Source organism: Zalophus californianus, chromosome 14 (assembly GCF_009762305.2).
Source record: "Zalophus californianus isolate mZalCal1 chromosome 14, mZalCal1.pri.v2, whole genome shotgun sequence".
In the NCBI taxonomy this organism is placed as follows: domain Eukaryota; kingdom Metazoa; phylum Chordata; class Mammalia; order Carnivora; family Otariidae; genus Zalophus; species Zalophus californianus.
This window is the reverse complement of record NC_045608.1, coordinates 58,147,984-58,160,728: the sequence shown is the minus strand read 5'-3', so window position 1 is coordinate 58,160,728 and position 12,745 is coordinate 58,147,984. Positions and strand designations below refer to the sequence as shown.

The 12,745-nt window shown below is 45.1% G+C and overlaps 1 protein-coding gene across 6 annotated transcripts in view; it reads right to left on the bottom strand.

Moving 5' to 3' along the window:
• Window positions 1-4,452: 4,452 nt before the first annotated feature.
• The window catches only part of KIAA1328 (KIAA1328 ortholog), a 372,399-nt gene continuing 364,106 nt past the window's right edge, over window positions 4,453-12,745 (bottom strand). For 5 of the 6 annotated variants that reach the window (XM_027576100.2, XM_027576101.2, XM_027576102.2 and 2 more), the window contains one exon: window positions 4,453-7,752. In XM_027576100.2, coding sequence (XP_027431901.2) covers window positions 7,542-7,752 — 211 coding nt within the window. In that variant the 3' untranslated portion in view covers window positions 4,453-7,541. The remainder of the gene's footprint in view (window positions 7,753-12,745) is intronic. The other variant, XR_003516907.2, reaches the window with a different exon arrangement.

Here is a 12,745-nt window from a genome sequence, read left to right as displayed (position 1 = left end):
ACTTCAGTCAAGGTCTGCAGAGTAGATGATGGTACCGTGTTCATGTTAGCCTCCAGCCTGGGCTTGCTGTAAGAGAAAGCCCTGTTTGTAGGACATCCATGCTAAACTCGTAGGGGAAAGGAGAGTATTCTGTCGGCAACTTACTATCGAATACTTGACAAAAAATTAATGATATATGTGTTTACATATGTGTGAGAAAGAGGGAATGATAAAGCAAATGAGTTAAAATGTTAACACTTGGGGATTATGGGTGAAGGGCATACAGAAATTCTTTGTACTGTTTCCAAAACGTCTACGTAAGTCTGGCTTCACAATAGAATGAAAAAAAGGTGGCCAGTTTGAAGTTCGCCTGAAGAGAGCCATCAGCCACGTGGACCAGGCATTGCAGGGCCGGGTTCCCCTCCTCACGGAGGAGGGAACTGGGTGCCCTGAGTGGGGAGGCACCCCACAGCTGGGAAGCAGCAATGGTTGGAATCGATGCAGGTCTCTTTCCACTGGACCCTGCTGCTCCTCCGAGTTTAAGCACCAGGCCTAGCATTCGAGGCTGTGCCGCAGCTGACTGACTCTGGGGGTCTCTGTCTCCGTGCCTTTGACACATGGCTCGTCTGCCTGGAACGCTTCCTTCCCTGCCTTTGCCCAGCCAAAATGTCCCATCTCCGGGGAAGATTCTGACCGAAGCCCCCCTTGCAGGAGCCCCTGTTCAGGCCTCTGTGACGTCTGGCCTATGGGAGCTGTGGCTGCAGCCGGACGTAGCTCTTGTGTGCTGCTGGGGGTCAGGAAAGATGTCACTGGACTTTGCCTAGGGCAGAGCAGACAATCGGTTCACTGAAGACCAGTGTGTCCTGAACGTTTTGAATCGGATGAAAGCTATGAATCCTCCGGTCTGGTGAGCAGCCAGGTGAGGAGTGAGGTGAGGCAGGTGATGAGAGGGCAGCTCTCTCCCCAGATGGATGGTTTTGGAAGACTGGGGGACTTTTCCTTTCTGAGACAGCCCACTCCACCCCACCCCCCCAGTGGAGGACAGAAGTCCCTGGGCCCCGGGCCCATTTCTCTGCTCTTTTCCGAAGCTCAGCTAGCAGATGTGGGGGTTGCACCCCTCGCCAGACCCTCCCCTACTTTAGCGACACCTGCCATGTCCGAGAGGCAGGGAGAAATTCTGCTGGGGGTCCCTGCTCCCGAGACCCTTCTGACACTCATTGCTACTTGACTTTTTTCCTCCAACACAGTAAATCTCCTTCTATTATTCTCCCAGTTGATATAGTAAGTTGTGTCATTTTGAGAAGAAATACATAATGGTATATTAGAGGAATCATGGATCTCCTCATTCATGCTTAGAAAAAATTTATTACAATGTAAGAAAGTCTGAATAGCATGAATTTATTATAATGATTTAACACTTCTGCACTTGAGTTAAAAATGCCTCTCCATAAATAACTGTCCCTGGAAAATGTAGCAAATTTACACAGTTTACCATTTCCCAATGTTATATAAATCCAACGCGCTTAGATCACGTCCAGCTGGGAGGAGAAGGCTGCAAACCAGGGCTGTGGAGTTCATCCAGCCTCAGGTGGCAGCGACAAGCAGTAGGACAGCCGGCCTTCCCTACCTCCAGCTCCTCATCTCAGCACGGCGGAAGAGAAGGACACGGAGCGGGGAAGAGCACAGTGCAGAACTGCAGCGCAGGCGAAGGACCCTGGACCATGGACACCCCGGTCAGGGGGTCAGGCCATTGTCTGTGTGGTGGTGCCAGTGAGGTACCCACCAAGGCCACCAGCTGTGGAGCGCAAGGAAGGGGAGGGAGAGACAGGTGCCCACGCCCTGCCTGGACCCTGGTCTTCCAGTCAAGCGCCTCTTCTTCTCTCACAAACCCCAACAATGATTGTTACTCCTCGGTCTTCCGGACCCTTACATTCCGTGGAGCCCCCCTCTGGCTCCTCTGGGCACCCCACCTGGGCCTCCTGGCATGGACACTTCTGCCTTATCACTCTCACTTTCCTCTGGGCTAGATCAGCGTTCCAGGCACCAACTTGTAAGGTAGGAATGACCACCCTCTTTTGACAAATAATTTTATGAATTGTTCTATCTGAGGCTTAGAGAGTATAACTTACAAAGCTTAACTTTATAATCCAGTTTAAATTTATAAGGCATAACCTGTCTCAGTGTGTACAGCTCGCAAGTGGGAAGGCTGAGTTGACTCCAAGGTCAGTATTTGTCACCTTTGGACACTTAACCGTTCTAACAGGGAGACAAACAATACAGCGCAGTTTGAGGCGGGATATGACGGAAGGCTCGTGGAGCATTACTGGAGCCAGGAGAAAAGAGTCTATAAGGATGCCTGGGGGGGGGGGTGGGATCAGAAAAATATGGAAGTGGTGACAACTGAGCTAGGTCTGGAAAGATTCATCCACGACAGAGAGAGACAGATGTGGAAAAGTCACACAGATAGGAAAGAGCAGCATGTCTTTGGGAGGTGGCCAACAGCTGTGAGTTGCAAAGGTGAATGTAGAAGAGAAAGGAGGGAGATGGGGTCAGATGCTGAGTCCTGGCATGTCACTCTAAGGGGTATGCTCCTTGCCCTGTAAGCGTTGTGGAGTCCTTTGGATTTTTAAGCAAGAAAGTTATAAATCTTAGGTTTGTTCTAGAAAGAAAATACGAGTCAGTGTGGGAATGAGGAGGGAGCAATGGAGGTGTCCCTAAGCCCTAAGCCCCTCAGTACAGCCCTCACTTTCTCCTTTATGAGAGAGGGGCAAGCAGCCTGGCATAGTACATAGTACAGAGTACTGGACTTTAGAGGCACAGATCTGTTTAATGGCTTCCTTCCCTCCCTCCTTTCCCTCCCTTTCACCCATGCACCTACCTATCCATCTAACTGATAAATAATACACATAAATAACGTGCCAGGAACCATGCTAAGTTCTTGGGAGTGAGTGACGGCTAAGACCTACATCTTATCCTGGCCACCATGGGGCCAACCATCTAAAGGAGGGATCAAATAAACAGGCATTTCTAGCCCAGCAAGTGTGGTGATAAATGATGTACAAATGGCTAAGAAAGCTCATAAGAAGGTCGGGAGAAGGATATCATAGTGCCTTCAGGAACTATGGAAGTTCACAGCACAGAAGTCAGGAGAAAGAAACAGTGGGGAAATGAAGGGGCCAGAGGTCTACAGTGGGCCAAACCATGAAGGTCCTCGTGCATTATGCTCAGAAGGCCAACCTCTTTCTTAAGCGCAATAGGAAACTAAGTACTGGAACTATCCAACACTTTTAAGCCAGGGCATGACATGGCAAGATGACCCTGGTAGCTTCCTGGAGAACAGAAACAGGTAACCCTTATGAGTGCTTACTTATCTGTGCTGAGCACTCGACATGCATTAGTTCACTGCACTCTCCAATAACCTTTTGTGGTAGGTTCTGTTATGATCCCCATTTAAAGATAAGAGTGAGGCAAAGAAGGGTAAAGTCACTTGTTCAAGGATGAATCCAGGCCATCTGGCGGGAAGACCAATGCACAGACTGTTGCACCAGCAGAGATAAGAGTGAAGGGGCAGGTTGAGAAATAGGAGGTGGACTTGATACTACTTGGGAATTTGACTGGAAGGAGGGGGGGGTGGGAATAATGACCCTCCCACCCCCAGATTCTGAGTTGGAATTCTATTCTTTACTAGCTGATGACCTTAGTTAGGGTTTGTTATGCCTCATTTTCATTATTGGTGCACAAGGTGACACCTTGAAAACTTAGGTGTGCATAGATGTATCCCTGTCCTCATTCCATCAAGGACTTGAGGTGGCTTGTAAGTAACACATATGCAAATGATTTCTTAAAAGTGTGACTCTCATAAGCATTGAATAAGATGGTGCATAGGGCTTGGAGTTGGTTGAGTGATGATTATATCCTCACCACCTCTGCCTCTGAGGGGTACCTGCAGTCTCCTTGGGCAGGTGGAGGTGCTAGGTTGACCGGGGGAACAAGGGGCAGGAGAGGGTCTCTGGCTGTTAATTGAATCTACCAGTATGATCTCAAAACTGGGCATTTCAGGCACACAAGCCCTCGCCTAACATCTCTTAGCACCTAAAGCCAACTAGAAAGGACCATTTTTCCTGTCTCAAAGGGCTGTGATAGTTCTTCCTTGCTGAGCAGTTTGGGTGACGGGCACATGGAAGGGACTCAGAGGTGCACAAAGATCGAAACCTCCATTCTAGCAACCACACAACCTAGAGGAGACTTGGTGTCCACGTAATGGGAGCGAGCTGAAGTCAACCAGGAAAACCTATCAGGTTATGGCAAACCATTTTCTTTCTTTCTGTTGACCCAAGCTTCGACTGTTTTGACACATACTGAGGAGAATAACATCTGATAACCTGGGGTGCTGTTCTTGCTTTCAAGCTCTGCCCCACTGATCTGATGAGGGGTGTGAAGGGACAACTCGATATCAAGACCACATGAGGAAAATAGCCATGGAGATAATTTATTAACTTAAAATCTCATACATATATAAACAGTTGCCCACAGTAAAAACAATACTCTCCAAGGTGAGGATAAAGCATGCATTGGGAGGGTCTGCCATAGCCTCCATCCACCTCACTAATGACCCCAGACTTCATCCAGCTCCTCTCCTTTAGGCCTACCCCTTCCCAGAGTCTCTGGCCATGGTGCTGGAAGCAGGGCCAAGTGGAAAGAGTGGCTCTGAGGGAGGAGAGAGCCCCTCCCTTCCCCATGACATTTGGGGTTTTCTAGATAAGTCCTCACCACGGGGGATCAGGTTTGGATGAACACAAGTGTGCCTATGTGAAGGATGACTGCCAGAAAAAGCTTTTCCTTGACTGACCTTCGTTTCCTAAATCAAGCACTTTGGGCCCCTGTAGGAGCTTCAGTGGACATACTTTGTCCTGTGCCATTTTGCAAACATGGATTGGTTTTCCAATCTGCCCAACCAGCAGAGTGGGCAATGTTGGGGCATTATCTGCAGCACCCCTAATATGTGTCTAGTCTTGCTCTGAGGAAGCAGCTGGAGGCAACCAGTCACTGTTGTGAGCACTCTACCAGGAAGAAAGGCAGACTCCTCTGTGTCAGACCCTCTCTCTGTAGGATATCTGCAATTAGGTCAAGCTTCCAGGCTCCACAACAGCCTCAAGGCTCTACAACAACCTTTTCATATATATGTGTGTCTCAAAGTCAGACAGATGAAGATGTTAAAATAAACCGTATAAAATAAAAAACTGTTCAGTTCATAAGGAAGACACTGGATTAGACACAAATTCACATCCTGTTGCCCTGACACACAGGAAGGGCCTACAGGATAGAGAAAGGCAACCAGTGGGGGGGGATGTAGCATAAAAAATATATTGATTGACGTGATTGACGCTCTGCTGAAAACCCATCTTTGCTCTTCCAAACTGCTCATGCAGGGGGAGGTAAAGAAGCACTTAAACTCCAATCTGTGGCACGTGACCACCCCTGCCCCCTGCCAAAAGCCCTTAGTTTGTCTCATTTATGATTCTTCTGAAGGCAAACGAGCTTCTTAAAGACAGCATCATCCTTTTGTTGATCCTCCTGGCATGCCCTTATTCTAGAGACCTGTAACGTCACTGGTGTCCAAGTGGCGGAGTGTAGTTATGGCTGATCCAAGGGAGCTGGATGTACTTAAGGTGCTCCTGACACCTGAGGCAAGGAGAAGATAGTTCTGGAAACCTAAATTTAACTGAGAAAATGGCTGAGGGCTCTCAGTTTGTTTCTTCCCATTTTGCCACACCAAAGGAAAGTCAATTTTCCAAATGCTTTCTGAAATGGGATGAAATTGACTCAGTTTCTGTCATGGGGTGAACTTTAAAAGGATACTTTAATCTGCAGTGCTTTTTCAACTTTTCAACTGGATGCCTACAACTAGTCAGTCAATCCTGACCTCAGATTAAGGACTGGTGTTGGTAGAACCCATTCTTATCTTCCCCCAAGAGCAAAAAGACCCAAGTGAAGGAAGGCTGAGTAGAGGTGTTAGGGCCTCAGCCTGAAGAGACAATGAGATTTTGATCTACCCAGATAAGGAATCTCTTTAACAAGGCTTTTGTAGGTTGATATCTAGTTTTGATAAAGAATTCAGGGAAGCCATGCAGGCTCACTAAATGCAGTTCACCCTGGGTGGTCTGACCTTGGCTACCAATGCTGACTGAGAAAGACTCTTGATCCCACTTCAAGCCTGGCATTCGGTGAAAGGGAGAGAGAAACAGAAAGCGACACCCTCCAGATCAAATAAAGTCATCAAGTAGACACATCTGGGGACACACCTCCCTTGCTTCCAATGACTGGGAGGTTGTTAACTCACTGGCTCTACCAGGCTCATCATGCTGCCCATCGGCATGAGAGTGCACTAGAGCCCACTGTAAGCTGAAGGACCCATCTAAAGAGCTCTGCCAAATAGGAGAACAGAGAGAGAATGAGGTCTCAAGTGTACTTCTTCCCCAGGCCTTTTCTGGGTCAAATGGAGGACCCAGTGGGAAAGATTGGAAAGACCAGGAGGATTCTGCTTGGGGGTGGCGGAGGAGAATCTGGCAGGGAGAGACGGTTCTTTGGGATCACGGGACAGTGACTCTGAGCAGAGCATCCAAAAGGCCTGACCAATCTAGGGCCTTTGGTCCTCATGAAGTAAGAGGGAGGACCAGGGAAAGCCTCTCAGCCTGTGGCAGCTGATACTCCTCTCTAGTGGCTTCTCCCCCAGACACAGCCATGGGCAGCTCACAAATATAGACACTTAGGTCAATAAAAAGTACTGAGCTCTTGCTCTTATTTATCCTGGGAAATGGGTGGGTGGCAGGGAAAACATGTCAGTCCTGTGCCTCCATTTTATTTCCTGAGGGCAGTCACTCTGTTACATGACTTAATGCTGATTTCCAAGGGTTGGTTGGATCCCTCCCTCCAGCCCATTGTGCCCTTTGGTTAAGGGCTGATGACCACTGGAACTGACTCACAACTGGTCCTCGTTGTTGCTTGTGATGGTAGGGCACCAACTCCAACTTCGGAATTAAATGACTACACGTGCATAGAAGTAGGCAATGAGGGAATAGAGGTAAAGGAGAGGTGGAGAGGTAAAGAGTCTGTCTTTCTGAAACTGCTTATGTTACAAAAGGGCTACTTTTAAATCAGAGGGAATCTTTCCGTGAAAAGGTCTTCCTTGTGTATAAAAGAAAGCCAGCCTCTTCTAACAAAGTATGAAGAAGGAAACACTCTGGAAATGAGGCTGAATATCCAAAGGCCTTTGCATGTAGAAAATGTCCTATGTTAATTTTCTAATCTCTGCTTGGCATAGAAAAGATACTGCCCTCCACCCCTATCCCCCCTTAATGTGTTACCTGCTGATGGGTCTGATCAAAACCACTCTGGGTTTGTAGCATGATTACTATGTTCAACATGTAACAGGATGTTAGTGAGAGAGACCCCTGTGAAAGAAGAGACACGGTTACTTTGCAATCAAATAATTTAAAATCCTAGATCAGGATATTGAGAAGCCCACACATTTCGGATGGAAATTTGTAGCGTGTGTTTCAACGTCAAATGAAAAAGATATCTTCCAGGATTTGATTCTCCTCTAGGTCTTCGGGGGTCCTGCCTGTCCCCATCTTGTTCCAGATTGATTTTCGAGGACTGAGTCGACGAGCACTGTGATTCCAGGCCCCAGCTTCTTTGGAGGGATGGGGCTGAGGTTTGGGAGCAGACTTTGGACTCAGGGATTGAACCAAATCCAGCAGAGATGTCTCATACCTGCAACACACATGGCCCAGACAGAAAACGATCAGACCAGTGGAACATTAGAATCCAAGAAGCCTATAGAGATGGGGGGGCCAGGAGCAAGAATCAGATCACCGATCACATCACGTGTAAGAGGGCCTGCGAGGGGAATTTTAGGGAGGGTAAACAGCAGAAGGCCCCTGCTGCCTGCCTGTAAGCTCTTCTCTTCTGCTGATCACCAACATTCTTTTCTCAGCTGTGAAGAGAGGCTGTGGAGTGGGCAGGGAGTGCCAGTAATGCTGGCACTAGTAGATTTACCATAGGCTTACTAAGTGCTAGGCAGTGTCCTTTTTTTTTTTTAAAGATTTTATTTATTTATTTGCTAGAGAGAGCACAAGTAGGCAAAGCGGCAGGCAGAGGGAGAGGAGAAGCAGGCTCCCTGCTGAGCAGGGACCCCAATTCAGGGCTCGATCCCAGGACCCTGGGATCATGACCTGAGCCGAAGGCCGATGTGACTGAGCCGCCCACGTGCCCCCCCAGGCACTGTTCTTAATGCTTTACATGTATTCAACCTTCATTTAACCCTCTGAACATGAAGTAGGTACGCTACTAGTCTGATCTCTACTATATACATGAGGAAACCGAGGCTCAGGGAAGGAACTCATCCAACATGAAGCCATTATATGGCACAGTCAGGATTTGGACCCAGATAATTTGTCTCCGGTGCTCTCATTCAGGACATTAAAGCTGCCTGGTTTAAATCTCTGCTCTACCATTTTCAGGCTGTGTGATCTTGGGAAAGTTCTTCAACCTCTCAGTTCAGATTCTCATGCTAAGGGGCTAACAGAACTCCTGTTAGGATTAAATGAGTCGGTTGGTATAAATTAACATAAATAATAAATGCTAGTTCCGTCCTGCTGTCTCACTCCCACTCTCTCTAGAATCTTGGGAAAAGAAACTCTCATCTGAATCTATGAAGAGCTCCCTCCAAAGAAAGACTGCCTTGGTATCCAGCACTTTCATCAAAAAGGGTAGGCTTAAGCAGCAGAGAGAGAAACTACTAGTGGTCAGTAACACCCTCATCCATGACCCATTTGTATGTATTCCCACTAGGGAAAGTCAAAGGCATAAATGTATCTGCCTCCATACTCATTCATACAAGGGGCCAAGTAATTTCTACAGATATACCATGAAGTCTCAAGCAGTCGCACAGGGCCATGGACTTGGCTTAATGCTCTTCTGTTGCAGTCTTGAAACTCTTGATTGTATCTTTGACTTTGTGTTTACAAATGAAGTCTGATGGGACAAGGAAGCAGGTGTGTGAACAGAGGAGATAAGCTGGGTGTACATATGTGGTTCCAGGCCCACAGGCACAGTGGACAATGGGCAGTGTGTATGCCAAACAGTTGGCCTGCCTGCCTGCCTGCCTGCCTCCAGGTCTGGTGTGCACGTTCCTGCCCAAAGCAGCCTGGGGCGCTGCAGGGATCTGAGGGTGTGGCTGGGGTTGGGACCTGGGCCCATTCTGGTGATGATGATGGTGGCAGCAGGAGGAGCAGTCGTGGTAGCATTTGCTGGCTTGCCTGTCTTTTCCCAGAACCTATCCCCAAGGCAAAATACTGGCGCTCAGCAGTAAATGGCCCCTTCTGTCTCCTGATGCCTGAGCAGAGGTGGGGCAGTCTGCGCTCTCCTTGATGCAGCTTGAGCCTGGTGGGGAGGGGTGAACTACTTTGGAAGCACTGCGTCTGAACCATTGCTTGTGGATTTATAGTAGTTCAGTCATAAAAAAAATTATAATAAAAAAAAATACTAGCTCTCTGGCCTGGGCACTAAGATGAGAATGGTAGCATTTATGTAATATACATCAGTAAAATATTATAATATAAAAGCATACACAGATATAAGAAGAGATAGAAGAATTCTTCAAAGAGTTCAGAATCAGGTTTTAAAACCTGCTGCCCTGGGGCGCCTGGGTGGCTCAGTCAGTTAGGTGTCAGACTCTTGATTTTGGCTTCCGTCATGATCTCAGGGTCCTGGGATCGAGCCCTGCATTAGGCTCTGCACTGGGCATGGAGCTTGCTTAGGATTCTCTCTCCCTCTGCCCTTTACCCCTTCCCCCCACTCACACGTGTGCTCTCTCTAAAAAAAAAAACAAAAACAAAAAACAAAAAACCCAGAAACCCACCCCCCCTAAAACCAGCTGCACCACTGCAAAGTAAATATCCACGGGTTTAGAAATTAAATGTAAAGATTGTTGCATCTGATGGAAAACAATACTATTTTCATATGCAGCTTCAAATGAACCAATTAATGAGGATGACAATTTTAAAATTAATTTTTCTTTGTCATGGAAGATACAGCAATAGAAAGCATAGGTAGGAGTTTTGAATTATATACAAATTGTTAAGTGATTTTGGTTTCTTGTATGACCTCTACAAGTTATGGGACATACCAGAGAAAAACAACATTGAACAAACTTATATTTAAAATTAGATTTTTGACATACATAAAACTAATGTGTATAAAGAGTTGTACCTTTTTAGAAAAATTGTTCTGTGTCATCAGCTCAAGAGGTACTAGAATTTATGTTTTGAAATCATTTATCAGAAATCTATCCTAGTGCTGCCACAGCCTATAAAATATTCCCAACAGCTCCAGTGTCAGTGGATCAGCAGAAAGATTCTTCTCAAAATTAAAAATTACCAAAAATTATGTGTGATCTTTCATTTGCCAAGAGTGACTGATTTGCTTTCAATTGTATCATTTAAAATAAAGTTGCTAAATGTATCGATTTTGATGATCTAATAAATGAATTTAAAGAAAAGTGAGCCAGAAAAATCTTATGATCAGTCATCACATTAATAAAGTATTATTTATTATATAAAATCATGACCTCAAAAATATACATTTTTTTTTTTGCTATCTGTAGGTTTGTTCTATTACTCATATATCACCATTATTGGTCATGATTTATAAATTTCTTCTTAAAGGAAAAAGCTTTGTATTTTAGTATCTTTAACTGTACATTTTCCTCCTACTTTTTTTCTTCATCCTACTTTTTGAACAAGTGGTCCCACATTTGCATTGTGCATTGGTCTCATAAGTTATGTAGCTGGCCTGCCTCCAAGTTCCAGGCAAGATCAGACTAACATCTCAGGCATGGAAATGTCATATTTTCTATGGTATGAAAAGCTGTAAATTGAAATTCTTTTGAGCAGAATTTTTTTTTTTTGCAGATTTTATTCTCAAAGCATTAAGGCACTATTTCAATACAATTATCCCTGCCATTCAAAACAATGGTTACTGTGTTCAACCAAAACATCTTCATTTAAGTTGTAAGCCAATGAGTTGGGTACTGTTTCTAAGAAAGTTTCTTTATCAGAAAGACAGACCTACTTCATGCTCAAGGAATAGGCTTTGTTTGAACCTTCCTTAGAGACATGTGGCAGTCTTATGGTAATAGTCATCTCTTTATACAGACTGTCAAAACTTATTGAAAAGCTAGAAATAATGCAAAGGTGTATTTTTCTATACAATTTCATGCTTAAAACAGCTAGGGAGAAATACTCTGAATGAGGAAATAAACCAGCTGCTTTCTCTGTTAAAAAACAGAATCCAAATAATTGGGGATCAGAAAGTATGTCAGAAATCAATCTTTCAGAGATGCAAGCTAAAATAGAGAGTAATGATAGGGATTTGTGTTTAAAGACTGATTTAATAGGTACCAACTTATTTGATCATTTGAAAAAAAAGCTGTGGGCTTCAAATTACTTCATAGTACTCTTATTCAGATATAATATAGTAGAAAAAACCTGCATAATATGGAAGGAATGACCCACAAAACCATAGAAAGTTAGATCTGATTTATTAGGATAAGTTAGGTTATGCGGCAGAATGAATTAATGTCAAATTCCAATGGCTTCATATAACTCAAATATATGTATGTCATGCTTATGTTATAGGCTCAAAGTAGGTCCAGGCAGAGTGGCTCCACTATCTTCTGGCTACATCACCTGGAACACGTAAGCTTCTCTATCGTTTTGGCAGGGCAGAGAAACTGAAGAGTTGTACACAGGTTTCCACAGCATGGAGGTGATACAGCACCTCTCCTTCTATCTGATAGGCCAGAACTAGTTGTGTAGCTCCAGACCGGGAGGAGAACCAGATATTGGCAAACAGTAATGCTTAGTCATGGAGGCCTGGGTCTTAGACATAATTCGAAATAATTCTCTTATTTTACTGATGAGGAACCTGCGGTCCAGAGAGCTATAAGTGAACTGATTAGGGTTACACAGCAAGTGAGAGGCAGAGCCAAGTGGTTTTTACTCCAGGCACCGTGACTTCCTAGACTTGGGTATCCTCAGTCTTTCCACCAAGATAAATCAGATGTGTAACTCAAGGCAAAGTAAAAGAAGAAAATAGTTGCTGTTTCCAATTGCATTTTATTTTATTTTTATTTATTTATTTTTTTTTAAAGAGAGAGAGAATGTGCGTGCATGAGCAGTTGGGTGGGGGGAGGGACAGAGGAGAGGGAGAGAAAGATTCTTAACCAGGTCCAGCGTAGAGCCCAACTCGGGCCTCGATCTCACAACTCTGAGATCATGACCTGAGCCAAAACCAAGAGTTGGACGTTTAACCGCCTGAGCCACCCAGGCGCCCCTACATTTTATTTTAAAAGTACGGTATGATTAGTTGTAACTCAGCGTGAACATATCCACATTCCTAATCAACTGGGCCATCTTTTTGGCAATAATTTCATTTACCCTAAAGTACAAATGCTTATCTGCTTGGTTCTGCTGTTATAAAATTCTCTTTCTCTAGAAGCCATGTTCTATCATGGATTACACTGTGGGAGAAGAGTCAGGAAGTCTGCGGTAGACAAGGGCCTCAGATTTCAGTAGCACCTCATAGCCAATTTCATTCAACAAGTGTTTTAATAGTACTTTTGCTATCAGGAAAAACCAAATAATTTGGCAGATTAAAAAGCAAGAAAATAGCAAAGATTGCTACTAAAAACCAAAGCTTGAGA